This window comes from Alosa sapidissima, chromosome 2 (assembly GCF_018492685.1).
Source record: "Alosa sapidissima isolate fAloSap1 chromosome 2, fAloSap1.pri, whole genome shotgun sequence".
NCBI classification, from domain to species: domain Eukaryota; kingdom Metazoa; phylum Chordata; class Actinopteri; order Clupeiformes; family Clupeidae; genus Alosa; species Alosa sapidissima.
This window is the reverse complement of record NC_055958.1, coordinates 13427289-13452352: the sequence shown is the minus strand read 5'-3', so window position 1 is coordinate 13452352 and position 25064 is coordinate 13427289. Positions and strand designations below refer to the sequence as shown.

At 42.0% G+C, this 25064-nt stretch overlaps 3 protein-coding genes and 1 long non-coding RNA gene across 7 annotated transcripts in view; all 4 read left to right on the top strand.

The window, feature by feature from the left end:
* Positions 1-25064, top strand: part of LOC121695729 — a 118730-nt gene that overhangs the window by 83030 nt on the left and 10636 nt on the right. The gene's annotated exons all lie outside the window — the stretch shown is intronic.
* Positions 1121-6712, top strand: LOC121695135. 2 transcript variants are annotated; one of them, XM_042075669.1, is made up of 10 exons: positions 1121-1338; positions 1699-2375; positions 2783-3607; positions 3826-4125; positions 4244-4317; positions 4408-4511; positions 4627-4770; positions 5663-5794; positions 5963-6232; positions 6393-6712. In XM_042075669.1, exons 2-10 carry the CDS (start codon positions 1777-1779, stop codon positions 6609-6611), a joined length of 2667 nt encoding a protein of 888 aa, XP_041931603.1. In that variant the 5' UTR covers positions 1121-1338; positions 1699-1776; the 3' UTR covers positions 6612-6712. The 2 variants fall into 2 exon arrangements, with proteins under 2 accessions (XP_041931603.1, XP_041931611.1); XM_042075677.1 differs by having other exon boundaries at positions 1122-1334.
* Positions 9908-15498, top strand: LOC121695096. Of its 2 annotated transcripts, none has more exons than XM_042075614.1 (10): positions 9908-10124; positions 10485-11161; positions 11569-12393; positions 12612-12911; positions 13030-13103; positions 13194-13297; positions 13413-13556; positions 14449-14580; positions 14749-15018; positions 15179-15498. In XM_042075614.1, exons 2-10 carry the CDS (start codon positions 10563-10565, stop codon positions 15395-15397), a joined length of 2667 nt encoding a protein of 888 aa, XP_041931548.1. In that variant the 5' UTR covers positions 9908-10124; positions 10485-10562; the 3' UTR covers positions 15398-15498. The 2 variants fall into 2 exon arrangements, with proteins under 2 accessions (XP_041931548.1, XP_041931549.1); XM_042075615.1 differs by having other exon boundaries at positions 9909-10120.
* Positions 18684-24284, top strand: LOC121695161. 2 transcript variants are annotated; one of them, XM_042075704.1, is made up of 10 exons: positions 18684-18910; positions 19271-19947; positions 20355-21179; positions 21398-21697; positions 21816-21889; positions 21980-22083; positions 22199-22342; positions 23235-23366; positions 23535-23804; positions 23965-24284. In XM_042075704.1, exons 2-10 carry the CDS (start codon positions 19349-19351, stop codon positions 24181-24183), a joined length of 2667 nt encoding a protein of 888 aa, XP_041931638.1. In that variant the 5' UTR covers positions 18684-18910; positions 19271-19348; the 3' UTR covers positions 24184-24284. The 2 variants fall into 2 exon arrangements, with proteins under 2 accessions (XP_041931638.1, XP_041931647.1); XM_042075713.1 differs by having other exon boundaries at positions 18685-18906.

Below are 25064 nucleotides of genomic sequence, written 5' to 3'. Positions count from 1 at the left end.
GGCACATTATTTTGCCACTACAAAACGCTATTTTTATACCTCTTCTACAGTTCCAAACAACATTGCACTGGTAGTGAGTAGAGGGTCCCTAAAGCCAAACCGAAGTATCCCGAGGTCTTTATGTGGTCGGATAGAGTCCAGAATGAATTTCATCAAGGCTTCGTCTCTTATCTGAATTTAACCATGGAGTTGACTTTGGAGGAAAGGTGAAGGTGATTGCTGATAGGCTGTCCCAATCAGTAGCGCCTGCACAATCCAATCACGTTTAAAAGGGAAACAACAAATTCAGGGTTTCCGAGATTTTTCTTTTTTCCTTTTTTTAGAAGAAGTAACAGGTAGGCTACTCATGGTTATGGATAGAAGTAAAGAGTACAATATTTGCCATTCAAATGTACTTGAGTAAAGTCATGAGTACTCCCCAAAAATGATACTCGAGTAAAGTACAGATCCCTCAAAACTGCACTCAAGTAGCCTACTGTACTCAAGTAAATGTAGGCTACTCCGTTACTGTCCGGCTCTGGTGAAAAGCCATTAATAAATAAATAACGTGTTTTTTTCTGACCGTGTAGGGTCGCTTTGGTTATGCGTCTGCTGAATAGGCTCCTAGTCAACTAGCGATAACTTTTAACTTTAGCCAAAAAGTTAATAGACTAAAATGATAGCATATGCCTATGAAACGTGGTGTTCTCAGACATGACAGGAGATGGGATGGGCAGTGGTTCCTGAAGAGTGGTAGGGTTTTCAGTAGCCTATAGAGTAGATTCTGAATGCCAATGAAAGTCAATGATTATGATAATGCCCTCATTAGATAAAGAAATAAAAATGATTAAAATAATAGGCCTACACTGATTCCCACATGTAAAAAATAGGCTACACACGCTAAATGAGCACATTAGAATAATTGGCGTTTGCGCCTAATTGCTTCCGAATTAGGCTAGCCTTGCGTGATATTTGACGACCGTTTTATCAAATTCGTTAAAATACAGTAAGCGTTGATTATGCTCCAGTGAAAATATGTGTAGGCTATTTATTGATGAAAGGAGACGTTCAATACAATCTGAGAAATAGACTAGGCTACTATAGGCCTAGGCTACAGATTGGACATCATGTTGGACCAGTAGGTACCTTTATATGGCTCTGCGTTGGACAAGCTTCTTGCGTAAAGGTTTGACGTCATAGATGGTCAACATTCGGTCGTCTTTATGATGAGGGTTCGCATAAAGTTCTACGGAAATATGCATCCGAACATTACTCTGAACCCCAGTAGAAGCGTCAAACACTGTTCAGTCTCTTTGGAAAAACCAACTGCTGAAATTTCCTGATATCCTGAATAAGTAGGTAATCAGCTTAAGTCTTACATTTTATTCGTTCATATGAATCATGCCTAAATTGTTTCTGTTGGTTTGACTACCCTGTTGCACTTAACGTGAAAAAAAAAAAGATCACAAAATCCTGGCAATAGCTAGCATCCAGGACAAGTAAACTAAGGCACTCCGGTCAGGGCCTTTAATGTTCAATTATCATTTTCTTTCTCTTGACTTGAACAAATTAGCACTTGTTCATTCACAATACTGAATATTGTCGTATTTGTTTGCAGTCAGTTCTTGGAAGGAAACAATTCAGATTCAGATTCTAAACTCAGACTGCAGCTCATTATGAACCCTTTTTTATTTTTAAATCTCTCCCACATTTACACAGATCCACATTGTGGATGCCATAAGGGCTCCATTCCCTGTCTGAGCACCTGAGCTGAGCCCCCAGCCAGGTCCCAGGACAATGGGGAACACAGTCAGCTGCTGCTTTCGTGCCAATCCCGGTGACCGTCAGGAGGAGGGACAGCGGCTGCAAAATGTGGGCATCAAGCATGAAGTGGCACCTCGTCGGGCAGCAGATTCTGCGGTGGAAAAGAGCATTCTCCTATATCAACAAGAGGTAGCTGCAGGACTGGTGCCAGAGGATTTGGCAGATACCACCAAGATTGTGGCCTCTAAATATCTCGATGAGGTGACTCTTAATCTTGATGTGCCCCTTGCAAAGCTTTGCACAAAGGCTGTTTTTATGGAGAAGCCTGAGACCCTGGGCTGCTCAGTCAATGTAGAGGCTCCGAATGTTTCAGTTGAAATAACAGAAACTACTCTGCCGATGACACCTGTGAGGGAGGAAGTATTTAATACCAACCTTCCAGTGGAGCATGTAATAGAGGAGGCTTCCTCGAAGATGGTAAATATCAGTCTTACTGACATTGTGCAAGCTAACAATGACAAAAATAGGACTCTAAAGGATTTTAACCTCAGAGAGGAGCTCTGCAGTGGTGACAACATGAACAGCAGCCTCCCCTCAGCTACAGCTGAAAAAGATGTACAGGCTGAGATTAGGTAAGCAGCACCTGTTGGCTGCTGATGGCACCAATAAATGCTATCAAAACACAAGTGGAATTTTGTAAAAGGTCTTTAATTCCACAGATTATTAATTCAGAGACATGCAGACACAATTTGAGTGTTAATTAATGCTCAACGTCTGTATACACTGTATATTGACAGGATGCAGGATGTATATTTATATTTCTATGAATTTCCACTTAAGCGCGTTCTATAGCCTTGTCGCTCAATAAGAATTTTCATGGTCTGCCTTATATTCAAAGGCTTAGAGAGCCATTAGTTTTGTACCTGTCAGGCCTCTTTCAGCTCTGCAATTGCTTCATAATTGCAGAAAATAATCAGTTAACCTTGGTAAGTTTATAAAACCCTTAATCACAATGCTTATCCTCTGTCTGTCTGTGCAGAGGCTCTGCTGCTAAAGGCCTGAGCTCTGAGTCTTTACTGAGTGACCTGTTGGAGGGACAAGAGACCCCAGAGAGATCCCAGATTCCCGAACAGGATAAGTTAGCAGTGGAAGCAAAGAGTGAGCCTCTCGGCTACTCTGACACGATGCCTGGATCTACACCTCTGATGACACCATCAGTGAAGAAGGCAGCATCTGCTGAACCTCAGCAGCATCTTGTGAGATCAAATTGTTCCCTTGCAGAGGAATCAGCCAGATGCATTTCTATTGGATTTGACATCGCCCATCCAGGAGACCATTCAAAAGAGGAGGCTTCCTCTGAGATGGTAAACACTACCAAAGGCTTAATGATAACATCTATGCAACCATCTACCAAGGATGAGGATGGAGTCGACTATGATGACATTATCTTGCATGGCGGTATATCGACCGAGGAGACTGTTGATGATGCAATGCTTCCCCAAGAGGACCTTGCCACCAATACACCAGCTGTAAAGCTGGAGGACCGGCTGGTTCAGAATCCCTCGGCTGAGGGCGTGGTGAATAAGGCTCCAAAGGGGTTTTCTCTGGACATGTGTGGACACCAGTCACTGCTAGACTCCTCCAAAGCCCTGGATGATGAACAGGATGTCCCTCTGCATAGCAGTGAGGATGAGCGGCTGCTCACCTCCGCCATGCTTGGCACAGGTTTCCCCTTCATAAATGCTAAGCTTGCTGAGGCTATCTCGCAGCATAGGAGTGATAGTGGTCACTCGATCAGCATGGAGGGACAGCCACCCGTTAGTGGCCTTGATCTCAACTCTGTTCCCACTGATGCTTGTGCAAGGTGAGTCAGGAAAAGTATGATTGTCTCAGTTCCATAATAGAACTGTTGTATATAATACATTGGGTTTAGTTCAAACACACAGCTTAAAGAAACATCTTAATGGGGCCTCCTCTAGCAAAGACATTTGGGAATTGCATAATTATGAGTTTATGTTGGTAGGTTTTTAATAAATTAGATTCCTTAATCTCAACATTCATTTTCTGTCTATTTATGTACAGAGGCTGTGCTGCAGCCTCTGCTGCCCAAGATGTGGTGTTTGGCCTGAGCACTAAGTCTTCACTGGGCAACCTGTTGGAGGGGCTAGATACTCCGAAGAGATCCCAGAAAAAGCAAGGCGTGAAGGCAAAGAGTGTACCCCTTACAAAGTTGCTTGCTGAACTTGCTGAACTTCAGAAGGTTGTGGTGAGCTCAACTGGTTCCATTGACGGAGGGCTGGCTGTAAATCTCCAGGATGAGAGACCTGGAAGTGCTGGCAGGTGGAGCCCAGTGTCAGATGGGAGTGAGGCTTGGTTTACTTGGTATGTCAGTTGCATAACCATTTACCATAGGAAATGAATGAGATAGTTTTGGATCAAGTCAGTCATTAAACAGCAATTAAGACATTTAACCTAGAGCATCCAACCTCTCTCCCTACAGTGGCGAAGATCTCTATTATAGTGAGGAGGAGATTGAGGAAGAGCTGGCGAGGCAAAGTGTCATGGAAATGACTGGTGAATAACTCTAAATGATTGCTGTATTGATATTCTATCATGGCATGTACATTGCCAGTAAAAAATCTCCTTGTACTCCTTTCAATACAGTTCCAGAACAGGACCGATGCAGCTTTGAGCCGCCCGTTGGCATTTTAATTCACAGCGAGAGGGAATGGAAAGAGCAGACCACCGAAAGCATAATCATTAGAAACGTATGTCGTACATATTGCATGTGTATTTTCTCTCTTGACAAGGTGAACAAGAGCACCTGCCCAGCCTGCCACTAATCTTTTTTCACTCTATCCCTCTGTGTGCACTTTCCTCCAGGGCTACGCTGTGCTCTCCCAGAGCTTTGGATTCGTCCGGCGGGTAAGGGAAGACAACTACTGTGCCCTGCGAGCCTCCCTGTACCAGACACTGATGAGCTCTGCCCAACTTCCTAACTGGCTCCAGCGGGAGAGTTTCTTATTGGTATGCCCATCTTCTCTACCCTAGGGGTTACTAGTAGGCTGTCAAAATAACTGATTAATTTCGATTAATTAATTTGAGAAAAAATAACTGATTAAAAAAAATAACGCAGATTAATCGATTCCGTATGACCTTTGACCCCGAGCCGTTGTAGTCAGTAACCATTAGACTGTAAAATGAAGGAGAGAGAAGAAAATGTCCTAGATCATTGATTGGAACATTTACTTTTAAAAAACGGTCTGATGGTGTTGATAAAAAATAAAGTGTTGATTAAAATAAAGTCTTCTGCAATGTCTGCAACAAGGAATTTGCATATCACCGGAGTTCATCAACTCTAAAGTCGCACATAAGTGCAAAGAAATAGTGTTGACATTGAGGGGAGTGTTAATTTATTTTCATTGTGTCCCCTAGGTTATATCTGTGGCCTGAAATACCTTGTATGTGAAAAACAACTTCTTCCCAAAGCACTTTTGAATTTATTTCCTCAGCATATTAGGTCATATCATAGATTATTATGCCCATTATTAAAAAAAATAATAAAAGAGTTTTTGAACTTTAATGTCACTAATGCTGATTATTCAATGATTTATTTGAATTTAAATATTTAAAATACATTCACAGCAAAAATTATATATGCGATTAATTTAGATTAATTAATCACAGAGTATGTAATTAATTAGATTAATTTTTTTAATCGATTGATAGCCCTAGTTACTAGCTGTACATCGTTAGGAGAGATAACAGAGTCTCATTCAGAATGAACTGTCTTCCTTCTTAAACAGAAATAAAGAAATAAAAAATGTTAACTGCATCATGTTTCTATTATAGTGGAGCAGTGTTTGCTCAGGCCCTTTAACATATCAAACATTTCACTTGAATTTTGTCATTTTCCTAGATCCCTGATGAGCTTGAGACTCGTTACGGTCTGATTAAAGGCTGGTTGTTTCCTGACGTTTGCAAGCAGACAAGTGGGATCAAAGATGATGTGGATCTTATGAAACACTATCTAAGCCTTCTCCGGAAATGGGTACAACTCTCATTTGCATATTATCACAGTGGTTGGATATTGTATTACCTAAAGTAATACGTTAAACTTTGTTGACATTTCATTTTTCCATTATCAGTCATTATTGTAATGCACACGTTGGGGTAACGGAGATTCTGTGTGTGTGTTGATGTTTGCGTTTCTGTATAGTGGCACGCGGCGGCAGCCTCTCCTGGGCTCGAGGGTCGCAGACGTGTGTGTGAGCAGCTCTTCCAAGGCGGAGAAGACGAGTTTGGTGTCATGGAGGCACTCAAGCTCCTGATGCTAGCCTGTGCCGTGGAATTGCACGCCGCCATGGAGAGGGGCAAAGACGTGCCAATCTTCTGCTGGCTGCTATTCTCCCGCTACACCTCCTCGTGCCCGCGCACGTTCCTGGCCAACCACCTGAGCCAGGTTGGCTTCAGTGGAGGCATGGAGCAGGTGAAAAGGCTCAGGGAGACTTTTGATGTGGTGGTTGTTGTTGTTGTTGTTGTTTTTATTGTTGTTGTTGTCCCATTGACTGCCAGATGAGAAGGTGTATCAAAGTCTGTTGTGATATAGCCTACTGTTGTTGGCTGTTGTCTTCATTTCTGTGTTATAGGTGGAGATGTGTCTCCTGGGTTACACACTGCACCACACCATCAAGGTTTACCGCCTTTACATGGCCAACATGGCGGACTTCATTATCACTCATTACCCGGATGATCACATTCAGGACTGGCCCTCTGTCTGCCTGGTAACCGAGGATGGCCGACATTATAACGTGGCAGTTGGCGAACCCGCCTGTCCTCAGGAGGACCTTTCCAGAGGACCTCACTGATTGATTGTTGACCCAAGTGACCAAGGTCCAATCATGGCCAATTCAGGATACTATTTTACACCATTCATGTTACTTCAATACATTATTTTCTCAGCATTATATTTGCGACTGTATTGTGGATTCTTTGTCTGGAAGATTTCCTTTGGAAGGTTTATGGTTTTTATGGTTACTTAGCTGATGCTTTTGTCCAAAGTGACTTACAATGCTATACAGTATGCTATATATGCTATACAAACACTTATTTTACAGAAAGTAAGTGTTTGTTCGTCAACAATGAGAAGAATGCGCAGGACTGGGGGAGGGCATATTTTGTACCGCCATGTGGTACATGTAGTTAGTATTTATTACCATGGCAATGTCACTTAAGTGTTATTCCAATAATTCCATTGTTGTTAGTATAAAAGCTCAATGAATAAATGTAAAATGTAATGCAACGAGGTAGTTTGCAGGGAGGTTTTTGACCTTCATAAGTCACAATAGTTGAGAATAGAGAGCCTATATACCATTCCCTTCAAGTTTTTTCCCCCCCAATGATTTTTACATAGTCTCTGACAACTTTTTGAGACCCGATATAACATCCTACTCCACTGTGACTTCGTTCATGACACTCCTGTTAATAGGCTAAACTATTATTTACATTTGCTCAAAGATTTCTTAAGTATAAGTCATTTTCTCTCCCTACGTTGATGTATTCCAAGCGATCTGCTTCAGGGGCGGGGACGTAGTAATTGAAACACCATGCCTGGGTACGTAATCGCTCTCAGGGACGCCCACTGTTCGCTGGTTGGTCGGCTGCCCAACTGCCGAAGTAAACGAGCGTGAATCAACCTATTCCAGACGGAGTACTGTAGGGAAAAGAAATCGACCGGAAGTACGTAGACAGGCCAAGGCCAGATTCCTAAAGAAACGCAAGCACCCACACCATAGGTGTATCTAAAGTAGCTATGTACCAAAAATTACATTTTACCGTGACTCGAAGAGCTGTAAACAGTGTTGTAAGGCTGCGTGTACACATCCGCTTGGAGCTCCAGTGGAATTTTAATTTCATGACGAGAATTCTCGGTCTAACCGTTCATGTGCCATTGAAACGGCGTAAATAGGCGAGCCATCAGGCCATCACTATAACCAAAGATCCTTGATTACTAGCAAGATAGAGCAACGTAATTCGTTACTATGGGAGCAAAATGGGACAGTTCCGGTCTGCATAAGTGGGAGTGTCACCTTACGTCACTAAATAAACTTTCTCTCTTAATAAGCAATAAGAACAGATAAACATAATTGTGTTCACAATATCATTGTCTATAATCATGTATGATACCAATGAATCATTCTTTAGGACATTATATAAATAATTTAATTAGTCATGTGTACCGAGCTAGCTAGCTAGCTAACGCTAGCTTAAAACGCCATACAAGTGGATGGGAGTAGCTATGGCAATACAGATATGCGCTAACAAGTGACTAGTAGTTGAAGGACTTCGCTTAAACTTAATATACTGTTCCAAATTCGCTTGAGTATAAACTATCCACTTTAACTAATGTCAGTAATGTTATTCAGCTAGTTGTCATTTCAAAGAAATTACACTTCTCCGTTTAAAATGTTACCTTAGCTAAGAGGCTAGCTAGCATGCTAACAACTGGACAGTAACTGGCAGCAGCATGGTCTGATATTAAGTTATTTTATTACAAATCCGAACACTAAATTAAATTACACTTTTAGGCTTGACATGATCCCAAACACTTACAGATTATGACAAAATGTTCCAAAAAACCCTCAACAAATCCAGAAAGATATAATGACCAATTTATTGGTAAAATTCCACAAGTCTCCATTGACATTAGTGCAGCGAGGGTTTACTCTGGTCTGCATAAAGGGGGATTTTCCCCCCTTCCCCTTGCAATAATCGAACGCGGAAATTGTCGAACGTTTGCGCCTCTCGCTCCGCTTTAACCCTCTCTGCTATAATTCCGAGCGTGGTAAACAAAATGTGATATTTCAGGCGGTAAATGCTCCCGTTAAAGGAATTATCCGGAGTAAAATGCACTTTAGATCGATTTACGGATGATTGGGAGTACATACGTTGAGTTGACATCCAAATCATGTCATTCGGATGTGTTTTGAGAAAGTTCGATGTTACCGTTTTTAGTCAAAGCTCGTTAGCGTGGAAGTGAGAAGGGCACATTATTTTGCCACTACAAAACGCTATTTTTATACCTCTTCTACAGTTCCAAACAACATTGCACTGGTAGTGAGTAGAGGGTCCCTAAAGCCAAACCGAAGTATCCCGAGGTCTTTATGTGGTCGGATAGAGTCCAGAATGAATTTCATCAAGGCTTCGTCTCTTATCTGAATTTAACCATGGAGTTGACTTTGGAGGAAAGGTGAAGGTGATTGCTGATAGGCTGTCCCAATCAGTAGCGCCTGCACAATCCAATCACGTTTAAAAGGGAAACAACAAATTCAGGGTTTCCGAGATTTTTCTTTTTTCCTTTTTTTAGAAGAAGTAACAGGTAGGCTACTCATGGTTATGGATAGAAGTAAAGAGTACAATATTTGCCATTCAAATGTACTTGAGTAAAGTCATGAGTACTCCCCAAAAATGATACTCGAGTAAAGTACAGATCCCTCAAAACTGCACTCAAGTAGCCTACTGTACTCAAGTAAATGTAGGCTACTCCGTTACTGTCCGGCTCTGGTGAAAAGCCATTAATAAATAAATAACGTGTTTTTTTCTGACCGTGTAGGGTCGCTTTGGTTATGCGTCTGCTGAATAGGCTCCTAGTCAACTAGCGATAACTTTTAACTTTAGCCAAAAAGTTAATAGACTAAAATGATAGCATATGCCTATGAAACGTGGTGTTCTCAGACATGACAGGAGATGGGATGGGCAGTGGTTCCTGAAGAGTGGTAGGGTTTTCAGTAGCCTATAGAGTAGATTCTGAATGCCAATGAAAGTCAATGATTATGATAATGCCCTCATTAGATAAAGAAATAAAAATGATTAAAATAATAGGCCTACACTGATTCCCACATGTAAAAAATAGGCTACACACGCTAAATGAGCACATTAGAATAATTGGCGTTTGCGCCTAATTGCTTCCGAATTAGGCTAGCCTTGCGTGATATTTGACGACCGTTTTATCAAATTCGTTAAAATACAGTAAGCGTTGATTATGCTCCAGTGAAAATATGTGTAGGCTATTTATTGATGAAAGGAGACGTTCAATACAATCTGAGAAATAGACTAGGCTACTATAGGCCTAGGCTACAGATTGGACATCATGTTGGACCAGTAGGTACCTTTATATGGCTCTGCGTTGGACAAGCTTCTTGCGTAAAGGTTTGACGTCATAGATGGTCAACATTCGGTCGTCTTTATGATGAGGGTTCGCATAAAGTTCTACGGAAATATGCATCCGAACATTACTCTGAACCCCAGTAGAAGCGTCAAACACTGTTCAGTCTCTTTGGAAAAACCAACTGCTGAAATTTCCTGATATCCTGAATAAGTAGGTAATCAGCTTAAGTCTTACATTTTATTCGTTCATATGAATCATGCCTAAATTGTTTCTGTTGGTTTGACTACCCTGTTGCACTTAACGTGAAAAAAAAAAAGATCACAAAATCCTGGCAATAGCTAGCATCCAGGACAAGTAAACTAAGGCACTCCGGTCAGGGCCTTTAATGTTCAATTATCATTTTCTTTCTCTTGACTTGAACAAATTAGCACTTGTTCATTCACAATACTGAATATTGTCGTATTTGTTTGCAGTCAGTTCTTGGAAGGAAACAATTCAGATTCAGATTCTAAACTCAGACTGCAGCTCATTATGAACCCTTTTTTATTTTTAAATCTCTCCCACATTTACACAGATCCACATTGTGGATGCCATAAGGGCTCCATTCCCTGTCTGAGCACCTGAGCTGAGCCCCCAGCCAGGTCCCAGGACAATGGGGAACACAGTCAGCTGCTGCTTTCGTGCCAATCCCGGTGACCGTCAGGAGGAGGGACAGCGGCTGCAAAATGTGGGCATCAAGCATGAAGTGGCACCTCGTCGGGCAGCAGATTCTGCGGTGGAAAAGAGCATTCTCCTATATCAACAAGAGGTAGCTGCAGGACTGGTGCCAGAGGATTTGGCAGATACCACCAAGATTGTGGCCTCTAAATATCTCGATGAGGTGACTCTTAATCTTGATGTGCCCCTTGCAAAGCTTTGCACAAAGGCTGTTTTTATGGAGAAGCCTGAGACCCTGGGCTGCTCAGTCAATGTAGAGGCTCCGAATGTTTCAGTTGAAATAACAGAAACTACTCTGCCGATGACACCTGTGAGGGAGGAAGTATTTAATACCAACCTTCCAGTGGAGCATGTAATAGAGGAGGCTTCCTCGAAGATGGTAAATATCAGTCTTACTGACATTGTGCAAGCTAACAATGACAAAAATAGGACTCTAAAGGATTTTAACCTCAGAGAGGAGCTCTGCAGTGGTGACAACATGAACAGCAGCCTCCCCTCAGCTACAGCTGAAAAAGATGTACAGGCTGAGATTAGGTAAGCAGCACCTGTTGGCTGCTGATGGCACCAATAAATGCTATCAAAACACAAGTGGAATTTTGTAAAAGGTCTTTAATTCCACAGATTATTAATTCAGAGACATGCAGACACAATTTGAGTGTTAATTAATGCTCAACGTCTGTATACACTGTATATTGACAGGATGCAGGATGTATATTTATATTTCTATGAATTTCCACTTAAGCGCGTTCTATAGCCTTGTCGCTCAATAAGAATTTTCATGGTCTGCCTTATATTCAAAGGCTTAGAGAGCCATTAGTTTTGTACCTGTCAGGCCTCTTTCAGCTCTGCAATTGCTTCATAATTGCAGAAAATAATCAGTTAACCTTGGTAAGTTTATAAAACCCTTAATCACAATGCTTATCCTCTGTCTGTCTGTGCAGAGGCTCTGCTGCTAAAGGCCTGAGCTCTGAGTCTTTACTGAGTGACCTGTTGGAGGGACAAGAGACCCCAGAGAGATCCCAGATTCCCGAACAGGATAAGTTAGCAGTGGAAGCAAAGAGTGAGCCTCTCGGCTACTCTGACACGATGCCTGGATCTACACCTCTGATGACACCATCAGTGAAGAAGGCAGCATCTGCTGAACCTCAGCAGCATCTTGTGAGATCAAATTGTTCCCTTGCAGAGGAATCAGCCAGATGCATTTCTATTGGATTTGACATCGCCCATCCAGGAGACCATTCAAAAGAGGAGGCTTCCTCTGAGATGGTAAACACTACCAAAGGCTTAATGATAACATCTATGCAACCATCTACCAAGGATGAGGATGGAGTCGACTATGATGACATTATCTTGCATGGCGGTATATCGACCGAGGAGACTGTTGATGATGCAATGCTTCCCCAAGAGGACCTTGCCACCAATACACCAGCTGTAAAGCTGGAGGACCGGCTGGTTCAGAATCCCTCGGCTGAGGGCGTGGTGAATAAGGCTCCAAAGGGGTTTTCTCTGGACATGTGTGGACACCAGTCACTGCTAGACTCCTCCAAAGCCCTGGATGATGAACAGGATGTCCCTCTGCATAGCAGTGAGGATGAGCGGCTGCTCACCTCCGCCATGCTTGGCACAGGTTTCCCCTTCATAAATGCTAAGCTTGCTGAGGCTATCTCGCAGCATAGGAGTGATAGTGGTCACTCGATCAGCATGGAGGGACAGCCACCCGTTAGTGGCCTTGATCTCAACTCTGTTCCCACTGATGCTTGTGCAAGGTGAGTCAGGAAAAGTATGATTGTCTCAGTTCCATAATAGAACTGTTGTATATAATACATTGGGTTTAGTTCAAACACACAGCTTAAAGAAACATCTTAATGGGGCCTCCTCTAGCAAAGACATTTGGGAATTGCATAATTATGAGTTTATGTTGGTAGGTTTTTAATAAATTAGATTCCTTAATCTCAACATTCATTTTCTGTCTATTTATGTACAGAGGCTGTGCTGCAGCCTCTGCTGCCCAAGATGTGGTGTTTGGCCTGAGCACTAAGTCTTCACTGGGCAACCTGTTGGAGGGGCTAGATACTCCGAAGAGATCCCAGAAAAAGCAAGGCGTGAAGGCAAAGAGTGTACCCCTTACAAAGTTGCTTGCTGAACTTGCTGAACTTCAGAAGGTTGTGGTGAGCTCAACTGGTTCCATTGACGGAGGGCTGGCTGTAAATCTCCAGGATGAGAGACCTGGAAGTGCTGGCAGGTGGAGCCCAGTGTCAGATGGGAGTGAGGCTTGGTTTACTTGGTATGTCAGTTGCATAACCATTTACCATAGGAAATGAATGAGATAGTTTTGGATCAAGTCAGTCATTAAACAGCAATTAAGACATTTAACCTAGAGCATCCAACCTCTCTCCCTACAGTGGCGAAGATCTCTATTATAGTGAGGAGGAGATTGAGGAAGAGCTGGCGAGGCAAAGTGTCATGGAAATGACTGGTGAATAACTCTAAATGATTGCTGTATTGATATTCTATCATGGCATGTACATTGCCAGTAAAAAATCTCCTTGTACTCCTTTCAATACAGTTCCAGAACAGGACCGATGCAGCTTTGAGCCGCCCGTTGGCATTTTAATTCACAGCGAGAGGGAATGGAAAGAGCAGACCACCGAAAGCATAATCATTAGAAACGTATGTCGTACATATTGCATGTGTATTTTCTCTCTTGACAAGGTGAACAAGAGCACCTGCCCAGCCTGCCACTAATCTTTTTTCACTCTATCCCTCTGTGTGCACTTTCCTCCAGGGCTACGCTGTGCTCTCCCAGAGCTTTGGATTCGTCCGGCGGGTAAGGGAAGACAACTACTGTGCCCTGCGAGCCTCCCTGTACCAGACACTGATGAGCTCTGCCCAACTTCCTAACTGGCTCCAGCGGGAGAGTTTCTTATTGGTATGCCCATCTTCTCTACCCTAGGGGTTACTAGTAGGCTGTCAAAATAACTGATTAATTTCGATTAATTAATTTGAGAAAAAATAACTGATTAAAAAAAATAACGCAGATTAATCGATTCCGTATGACCTTTGACCCCGAGCCGTTGTAGTCAGTAACCATTAGACTGTAAAATGAAGGAGAGAGAAGAAAATGTCCTAGATCATTGATTGGAACATTTACTTTTAAAAAACGGTCTGATGGTGTTGATAAAAAATAAAGTGTTGATTAAAATAAAGTCTTCTGCAATGTCTGCAACAAGGAATTTGCATATCACCGGAGTTCATCAACTCTAAAGTCGCACATAAGTGCAAAGAAATAGTGTTGACATTGAGGGGAGTGTTAATTTATTTTCATTGTGTCCCCTAGGTTATATCTGTGGCCTGAAATACCTTGTATGTGAAAAACAACTTCTTCCCAAAGCACTTTTGAATTTATTTCCTCAGCATATTAGGTCATATCATAGATTATTATGCCCATTATTAAAAAAAATAATAAAAGAGTTTTTGAACTTTAATGTCACTAATGCTGATTATTCAATGATTTATTTGAATTTAAATATTTAAAATACATTCACAGCAAAAATTATATATGCGATTAATTTAGATTAATTAATCACAGAGTATGTAATTAATTAGATTAATTTTTTTAATCGATTGATAGCCCTAGTTACTAGCTGTACATCGTTAGGAGAGATAACAGAGTCTCATTCAGAATGAACTGTCTTCCTTCTTAAACAGAAATAAAGAAATAAAAAATGTTAACTGCATCATGTTTCTATTATAGTGGAGCAGTGTTTGCTCAGGCCCTTTAACATATCAAACATTTCACTTGAATTTTGTCATTTTCCTAGATCCCTGATGAGCTTGAGACTCGTTACGGTCTGATTAAAGGCTGGTTGTTTCCTGACGTTTGCAAGCAGACAAGTGGGATCAAAGATGATGTGGATCTTATGAAACACTATCTAAGCCTTCTCCGGAAATGGGTACAACTCTCATTTGCATATTATCACAGTGGTTGGATATTGTATTACCTAAAGTAATACGTTAAACTTTGTTGACATTTCATTTTTCCATTATCAGTCATTATTGTAATGCACACGTTGGGGTAACGGAGATTCTGTGTGTGTGTTGATGTTTGCGTTTCTGTATAGTGGCACGCGGCGGCAGCCTCTCCTGGGCTCGAGGGTCGCAGACGTGTGTGTGAGCAGCTCTTCCAAGGCGGAGAAGACGAGTTTGGTGTCATGGAGGCACTCAAGCTCCTGATGCTAGCCTGTGCCGTGGAATTGCACGCCGCCATGGAGAGGGGCAAAGACGTGCCAATCTTCTGCTGGCTGCTATTCTCCCGCTACACCTCCTCGTGCCCGCGCACGTTCCTGGCCAACCACCTGAGCCAGGTTGGCTTCAGTGGAGGCATGGAGCAGGTGAAAAGGCTCAGGGAGACTTTTGATGTGGTGGTTGTTGTTGTTGTTGTTGTTTTTATTGTTGTTGTTGTCCCATTGACTGCCAGATGAGAAGGTGTATCAAAGTCTGTTGTGATATAGCCTACTGTTGTTGGCTGTTGTCTTCATTTCTGTGTTATAGGTGGAGATGTGTCTCCTGGGTTACACACTGCACCACACCATCAAGGTTTACCGCCTTTACATGGCCAACATGGCGGACTTCATTATCACTCATTACCCGGATGATCACATTCAGGACTGGCCCTCTGTCTGCCTGGTAACCGAGGATGGCCGACATTATAACGTGGCAGTTGGCGAACCCGCCTGTCCTCAGGAGGACCTTTCCAGAGGACCTCACTGATTGATTGTTGACCCAAGTGACCAAGGTCCAATCATGGCCAATTCAGGATACTATTTTACACCATTCATGTTACTTCAATACATTATTTTCTCAGCATTATATTTGCGACTGTATTGTGGATTCTTTGTCTGGAAGATTTCCTTTGGAAGGTTTATGGTTTTTATGGTTACTTAGCTGATGCTTTTGTCCAAAGTGACTTACAATGCTATACAGTATGCTATATATGCTATACAAACACTTATTTTACAGAAAGTAAGTGTTTGTTCGTCAACAATGAGAAGAATGCGCAGGACTGGGGGAGGGCATATTTTGTACCGCCATGTGGTACATGTAGTTAGTATTTATTACCATGGCAATGTCACTTAAGTGTTATTCCAATAATTCCATTGTTGTTAGTATAAAAGCTCAATGAATAAATGTAAAATGTAATGCAACGAGGTAGTTTGCAGGGAGGTTTTTGACCTTCATAAGTCACAATAGTTGAGAATAGAGAGCCTATATACCATTCCCTTCAAGTTTTTTCCCCCCCAATGATTTTTACATAGTCTCTGACAACTTTTTGAGACCCGATATAACATCCTACTCCACTGTGACTTCGTTCATGACACTCCTGTTAATAGGCTAAACTATTATTTACATTTGCTCAAAGATTTCTTAAGTATAAGTCATTTTCTCTCCCTACGTTGATGTATTCCAAGCGATCTGCTTCAGGGGCGGGGACGTAGTAATTGAAACACCATGCCTGGGTACGTAATCGCTCTCAGGGACGCCCACTGTTCGCTGGTTGGTCGGCTGCCCAACTGCCGAAGTAAACGAGCGTGAATCAACCTATTCCAGACGGAGTACTGTAGGGAAAAGAAATCGACCGGAAGTACGTAGACAGGCCAAGGCCAGATTCCTAAAGAAACGCAAGCACCCACACCATAGGTGTATCTAAAGTAGCTATGTACCAAAAATTACATTTTACCGTGACTCGAAGAGCTGTAAACAGTGTTGTAAGGCTGCGTGTACACATCCGCTTGGAGCTCCAGTGGAATTTTAATTTCATGACGAGAATTCTCGGTCTAACCGTTCATGTGCCATTGAAACGGCGTAAATAGGCGAGCCATCAGGCCATCACTATAACCAAAGATCCTTGATTACTAGCAAGATAGAGCAACGTAATTCGTTACTATGGGAGCAAAATGGGACAGTTCCGGTCTGCATAAGTGGGAGTGTCACCTTACGTCACTAAATAAACTTTCTCTCTTAATAAGCAATAAGAACAGATAAACATAATTGTGTTCACAATATCATTGTCTATAATCATGTATGATACCAATGAATCATTCTTTAGGACATTATATAAATAATTTAATTAGTCATGTGTACCGAGCTAGCTAGCTAGCTAACGCTAGCTTAAAACGCCATACAAGTGGATGGGAGTAGCTATGGCAATACAGATATGCGCTAACAAGTGACTAGTAGTTGAAGGACTTCGCTTAAACTTAATATACTGTTCCAAATTCGCTTGAGTATAAACTATCCACTTTAACTAATGTCAGTAATGTTATTCAGCTAGTTGTCATTTCAAAGAAATTACACTTCTCCGTTTAAAATGTTACCTTAGCTAAGAGGCTAGCTAGCATGCTAACAACTGGACAGTAACTGGCAGCAGCATGGTCTGATATTAAGTTATTTTATTACAAATCCGAACACTAAATTAAATTACACTTTTAGGCTTGACATGATCCCAAACACTTACAGATTATGACAAAATGTTCCAAAAAACCCTCAACAAATCCAGAAAGATATAATGACCAATTTATTGGTAAAATTCCACAAGTCTCCATTGACATTAGTGCAGCGAGGGTTTACTCTGGTCTGCATAAAGGGGGATTTTCCCCCCTTCCCCTTGCAATAATCGAACGCGGAAATTGTCGAACGTTTGCGCCTCTCGCTCCGCTTTAACCCTCTCTGCTATAATTCCGAGCGTGGTAAACAAAATGTGATATTTCAGGCGGTAAATGCTCCCGTTAAAGGAATTATCCGGAGTAAAATGCACTTTAGATCGATTTACGGATGATTGGGAGTACATACGTTGAGTTGACATCCAAATCATGTCATTCGGATGTGTTTTGAGAAAGTTCGATGTTACCGTTTTTAGTCAAAGCTCGTTAGCGTGGAAGTGAGAAGGGCACATTATTTTGCCACTACAAAACGCTATTTTTATACCTCTTCTACAGTTCCAAACAACATTGCACTGGTAGTGAGTAGAGGGTCCCTAAAGCCAAACCGAAGTATCCCGAGGTCTTTATGTGGTCGGATAGAGTCCAGAATGAATTTCATCAAGGCTTCGTCTCTTATCTGAATTTAACCATGGAGTTGACTTTGGAGGAAAGGTGAAGGTGATTGCTGATAGGCTGTCCCAATCAGTAGCGCCTGCACAATCCAATCACGTTTAAAAGGGAAACAACAAATTCAGGGTTTCCGAGATTTTTCTTTTTTCCTTTTTTTAGAAGAAGTAACAGGTAGGCTACTCATGGTTATGGATAGAAGTAAAGAGTACAATATTTGCCATTCAAATGTACTTGAGTAAAGTCATGAGTACTCCCCAAAAATGATACTCGAGTAAAGTACAGATCCCTCAAAACTGCACTCAAGTAGCCTACTGTACTCAAGTAAATGTAGGCTACTCCGTTACTGTCCGGCTCTGGTGAAAAGCCATTAATAAATAAATAACGTGTTTTTTTCTGACCGTGTAGGGTCGCTTTGGTTATGCGTCTGCTGAATAGGCTCCTAGTCAACTAGCGATAACTTTTAACTTTAGCCAAAAAGTTAATAGACTAAAATGATAGCATATGCCTATGAAACGTGGTGTTCTCAGACATGACAGGAGATGGGATGGGCAGTGGTTCCTGAAGAGTGGTAGGGTTTTCAGTAGCCTATAGAGTAGATTCTGAATGCCAATGAAAGTCAATGATTATGATAATGCCCTCATTAGATAAAGAAATAAAAATGATTAAAATAATAGGCCTACACTGATTCCCACATGTAAAAAATAGGCTACACACGCTAAATGAGCACATTAGAATAATTGGCGTTTGCGCCTAATTGCTTCCGAATTAGGCTAGCCTTGCGTGATATTTGACGACCGTTTTATCAAATTCGTTAAAATACAGTAAGCGTTGATTATGCTCCAGTGAAAATATGTGTAGGCTATTTATTGATGAAAGGAGACGTTCAATACAATCTGAGAAATAGACTAGGCTACTATAGGCCTAGGCTACAGATTGGACATCATGTTGGACCAGTAGGTACCTTTATATGGCTCTGCGTTGGACAAGCTTCTTGCGTAAAGGTTTGACGTCATAGATGGTCAACATTCGGTCGTCTTTATGATGAGGGTTCGCATAAAGTTCTACGGAAATATGCATCCGAACATTACTCTGAACCCCAGTAGAAGCGTCAAACACTGTTCAGTCTCTTTGGAAAAACCAACTGCTGAAATTTCCTGATATCCTGAATAAGTAGGTAATCAGCTTAAGTCTTACATTTTATTCGTTCATATGAATCATGCCTAAATTGTTTCTGTTGGTTTGACTACCCTGTTGCACTTAACGTGAAAAAAAAAAAGATCACAAAATCCTGGCAATAGCTAGCATCCAGGACAAGTAAACTAAGGCACTCCGGTCAGGGCCTTTAATGTTCAATTATCATTTTCTTTCTCTTGACTTGAACAAATTAGCACTTGTTCATTCACAATACTGAATATTGTCGTATTTGTTTGCAGTCAGTTCTTGGAAGGAAACAATTCAGATTCAGATTCTAAACTCAGACTGCAGCTCATTATGAACCCTTTTTTATTTTTAAATCTCTCCCACATTTACACAGATCCACATTGTGGATGCCATAAGGGCTCCATTCCCTGTCTGAGCACCTGAGCTGAGCCCCCAGCCAGGTCCCAGGACAATGGGGAACACAGTCAGCTGCTGCTTTCGTGCCAATCCCGGTGACCGTCAGGAGGAGGGACAGCGGCTGCAAAATGTGGGCATCAAGCATGAAGTGGCACCTCGTCGGGCAGCAGATTCTGCGGTGGAAAAGAGCATTCTCCTATATCAACAAGAGGTAGCTGCAGGACTGGTGCCAGAGGATTTGGCAGATACCACCAAGATTGTGGCCTCTAAATATCTCGATGAGGTGACTCTTAATCTTGATGTGCCCCTTGCAAAGCTTTGCACAAAGGCTGTTTTTATGGAGAAGCCTGAGACCCTGGGCTGCTCAGTCAATGTAGAGGCTCCGAATGTTTCAGTTGAAATAACAGAAACTACTCTGCCGATGACACCTGTGAGGGAGGAAGTATTTAATACCAACCTTCCAGTGGAGCATGTAATAGAGGAGGCTTCCTCGAAGATGGTAAATATCAGTCTTACTGACATTGTGCAAGCTAACAATGACAAAAATAGGACTCTAAAGGATTTTAACCTCAGAGAGGAGCTCTGCAGTGGTGACAACATGAACAGCAGCCTCCCCTCAGCTACAGCTGAAAAAGATGTACAGGCTGAGATTAGGTAAGCAGCACCTGTTGGCTGCTGATGGCACCAATAAATGCTATCAAAACACAAGTGGAATTTTGTAAAAGGTCTTTAATTCCACAGATTATTAATTCAGAGACATGCAGACACAATTTGAGTGTTAATTAATGCTCAACGTCTGTATACACTGTATATTGACAGGATGCAGGATGTATATTTATATTTCTATGAATTTCCACTTAAGCGCGTTCTATAGCCTTGTCGCTCAATAAGAATTTTCATGGTCTGCCTTATATTCAAAGGCTTAGAGAGCCATTAGTTTTGTACCTGTCAGGCCTCTTTCAGCTCTGCAATTGCTTCATAATTGCAGAAAATAATCAGTTAACCTTGGTAAGTTTATAAAACCCTTAATCACAATGCTTATCCTCTGTCTGTCTGTGCAGAGGCTCTGCTGCTAAAGGCCTGAGCTCTGAGTCTTTACTGAGTGACCTGTTGGAGGGACAAGAGACCCCAGAGAGATCCCAGATTCCCGAACAGGATAAGTTAGCAGTGGAAGCAAAGAGTGAGCCTCTCGGCTACTCTGACACGATGCCTGGATCTACACCTCTGATGACACCATCAGTGAAGAAGGCAGCATCTGCTGAACCTCAGCAGCATCTTGTGAGATCAAATTGTTCCCTTGCAGAGGAATCAGCCAGATGCATTTCTATTGGATTTGACATCGCCCATCCAGGAGACCATTCAAAAGAGGAGGCTTCCTCTGAGATGGTAAACACTACCAAAGGCTTAATGATAACATCTATGCAACCATCTACCAAGGATGAGGATGGAGTCGACTATGATGACATTATCTTGCATGGCGGTATATCGACCGAGGAGACTGTTGATGATGCAATGCTTCCCCAAGAGGACCTTGCCACCAATACACCAGCTGTAAAGCTGGAGGACCGGCTGGTTCAGAATCCCTCGGCTGAGGGCGTGGTGAATAAGGCTCCAAAGGGGTTTTCTCTGGACATGTGTGGACACCAGTCACTGCTAGACTCCTCCAAAGCCCTGGATGATGAACAGGATGTCCCTCTGCATAGCAGTGAGGATGAGCGGCTGCTCACCTCCGCCATGCTTGGCACAGGTTTCCCCTTCATAAATGCTAAGCTTGCTGAGGCTATCTCGCAGCATAGGAGTGATAGTGGTCACTCGATCAGCATGGAGGGACAGCCACCCGTTAGTGGCCTTGATCTCAACTCTGTTCCCACTGATGCTTGTGCAAGGTGAGTCAGGAAAAGTATGATTGTCTCAGTTCCATAATAGAACTGTTGTATATAATACATTGGGTTTAGTTCAAACACACAGCTTAAAGAAACATCTTAATGGGGCCTCCTCTAGCAAAGACATTTGGGAATTGCATAATTATGAGTTTATGTTGGTAGGTTTTTAATAAATTAGATTCCTTAATCTCAACATTCATTTTCTGTCTATTTATGTACAGAGGCTGTGCTGCAGCCTCTGCTGCCCAAGATGTGGTGTTTGGCCTGAGCACTAAGTCTTCACTGGGCAACCTGTTGGAGGGGCTAGATACTCCGAAGAGATCCCAGAAAAAGCAAGGCGTGAAGGCAAAGAGTGTACCCCTTACAAAGTTGCTTGCTGAACTTGCTGAACTTCAGAAGGTTGTGGTGAGCTCAACTGGTTCCATTGACGGAGGGCTGGCTGTAAATCTCCAGGATGAGAGACCTGGAAGTGCTGGCAGGTGGAGCCCAGTGTCAGATGGGAGTGAGGCTTGGTTTACTTGGTATGTCAGTTGCATAACCATTTACCATAGGAAATGAATGAGATAGTTTTGGATCAAGTCAGTCATTAAACAGCAATTAAGACATTTAACCTAGAGCATCCAACCTCTCTCCCTACAGTGGCGAAGATCTCTATTATAGTGAGGAGGAGATTGAGGAAGAGCTGGCGAGGCAAAGTGTCATGGAAATGACTGGTGAATAACTCTAAATGATTGCTGTATTGATATTCTATCATGGCATGTACATTGCCAGTAAAAAATCTCCTTGTACTCCTTTCAATACAGTTCCAGAACAGGACCGATGCAGCTTTGAGCCGCCCGTTGGCATTTTAATTCACAGCGAGAGGGAATGGAAAGAGCAGACCACCGAAAGCATAATCATTAGAAACGTATGTCGTACATATTGCATGTGTATTTTCTCTCTTGACAAGGTGAACAAGAGCACCTGCCCAGCCTGCCACTAATCTTTTTTCACTCTATCCCTCTGTGTGCACTTTCCTCCAGGGCTACGCTGTGCTCTCCCAGAGCTTTGGATTCGTCCGGCGGGTAAGGGAAGACAACTACTGTGCCCTGCGAGCCTCCCTGTACCAGACACTGATGAGCTCTGCCCAACTTCCTAACTGGCTCCAGCGGGAGAGTTTCTTATTGGTATGCCCATCTTCTCTACCCTAGGGGTTACTAGTAGGCTGTCAAAATAACTGATTAATTTCGATTAATTAATTTGAGAAAAAATAACTGATTAAAAAAAATAACGCAGATTAATCGATTCCGTATGACCTTTGACCCCGAGCCGTTGTAGTCAGTAACCATTAGACTGTAAAATGAAGGAGAGAGAAGAAAATGTCCTAGATCATTGATTGGAACATTTACTTTTAAAAAACGGTCTGATGGTGTTGATAAAAAATAAAGTGTTGATTAAAATAAAGTCTTCTGCAATGTCTGCAACAAGGAATTTGCATATCACCGGAGTTCATCAACTCTAAAGTCGCACATAAGTGCAAAGAAATAGTGTTGACATTGAGGGGAGTGTTAATTTATTTTCATTGTGTCCCCTAGGTTATATCTGTGGCCTGAAATACCTTGTATGTGAAAAACAACTTCTTCCCAAAGCACTTTTGAATTTATTTCCTCAGCATATTAGGTCATATCATAGATTATTATGCCCATTATTAAAAAAAATAATAAAAGAGTTTTTGAACTTTAATGTCACTAATGCTGATTATTCAATGATTTATTTGAATTTAAATATTTAAAATACATTCACAGCAAAAATTATATATGCGATTAATTTAGATTAATTAATCACAGAGTATGTAATTAATTAGATTAATTTTTTTAATCGATTGATAGCCCTAGTTACTAGCTGTACATCGTTAGGAGAGATAACAGAGTCTCATTCAGAATGAACTGTCTTCCTTCTTAAACAGAAATAAAGAAATAAAAAATGTTAACTGCATCATGTTTCTATTATAGTGGAGCAGTGTTTGCTCAGGCCCTTTAACATATCAAACATTTCACTTGAATTTTGTCATTTTCCTAGATCCCTGATGAGCTTGAGACTCGTTACAGTCTGATTAAAGGCTGGTTGTTTCCTGACGTTTGCAAGCAGACAAGTGGGATCAAAGATGATGTGGATCTTATGAAACACTATCTAAGCCTTCTCCGGAAATGGGTACAACTCTCATTTGCATATTATCACAGTGGTTGGATATTGTATTACCTAAAGTAATACGTTAAACTTTGTTGACATTTCATTTTTCCATTATCAGTCATTATTGTAATGCACACGTTGGGGTAACGGAGATTCTGTGTGTGTGTTGATGTTTGCGTTTCTGTATAGTGGCACGCGGCGGCAGCCTCTCCTGGGCTCGAGGGTCGCAGACGTGTGTGTGAGCAGCTCTTCCAAGGCGGAGAAGACGAGTTTGGTGTCATGGAGGCACTCAAGCTCCTGATGCTAGCCTGTGCCGTGGAATTGCACGCCGCCATGGAGAGGGGCAAAGACGTGCCAATCTTCTGCTGGCTGCTATTCTCCCGCTACACCTCCTCGTGCCCGCGCACGTTCCTGGCCAACCACCTGAGCCAGGTTGGCTTCAGTGGAGGCATGGAGCAGGTGAAAAGGCTCAGGGAGACTTTTGATGTGGTGGTTGTTGTTGTTGTTGTTGTTTTTATTGTTGTTGTTGTCCCATTGACTGCCAGATGAGAAGGTGTATCAAAGTCTGTTGTGATATAGCCTACTGTTGTTGGCTGTTGTCTTCATTTCTGTGTTATAGGTGGAGATGTGTCTCCTGGGTTACACACTGCACCACACCATCAAGGTTTACCGCCTTTACATGGCCAACATGGCGGACTTCATTATCACTCATTACCCGGATGATCACATTCAGGACTGGCCCTCTGTCTGCCTGGTAACCGAGGATGGCCGACATTATAACGTGGCAGTTGGCGAACCCGCCTGTCCTCAGGAGGACCTTTCCAGAGGACCTCACTGATTGATTGTTGACCCAAGTGACCAAGGTCCAATCATGGCCAATTCAGGATACTATTTTACACCATTCATGTTACTTCAATACATTATTTTCTCAGCATTATATTTGCGACTGTATTGTGGATTCTTTGTCTGGAAGATTTCCTTTGGAAGGTTTATGGTTTTTATGGTTACTTAGCTGATGCTTTTGTCCAAAGTGACTTACAATGCTATACAGTATGCTATATATGCTATACAAACACTTATTTTACAGAAAGTAAGTGTTTGTTCGTCAACAATGAGAAGAATGCGCAGGACTGGGGGAGGGCATATTTTGTACCGCCATGTGGTACATGTAGTTAGTATTTATTACCATGGCAATGTCACTTAAGTGTTATTCCAATAATTCCATTGTTGTTAGTATAAAAGCTCAATGAATAAATGTAAAATGTAATGCAACGAGGTAGTTTGCAGGGAGGTTTTTGACCTTCATAAGTCACAATAGTTGAGAATAGAGAGCCTATATACCATTCCCTTCAAGTTTTTTCCCCCCCAATGATTTTTACATAGTCTCTGACAACTTTTTGAGACCCGATATAACATCCTACTCCACTGTGACTTCGTTCATGACACTCCTGTTAATAGGCTAAACTATTATTTACATTTGCTCAAAGATTTCTTAAGTATAAGTCATTTTCTCTCCCTACGTTGATGTATTCCAAGCGATCTGCTTCAGGGGCGGGGACGTAGTAATTGAAACACCATGCCTGGGTACGTAATCGCTCTCAGGGACGCCCACTGTTCGCTGGTTGGTCGGCTGCCCAACTGCCGAAGTAAACGAGCGTGAATCAACCTATTCCAGACGGAGTACTGTAGGGAAAAGAAATCGACCGGAAGTACGTAGAC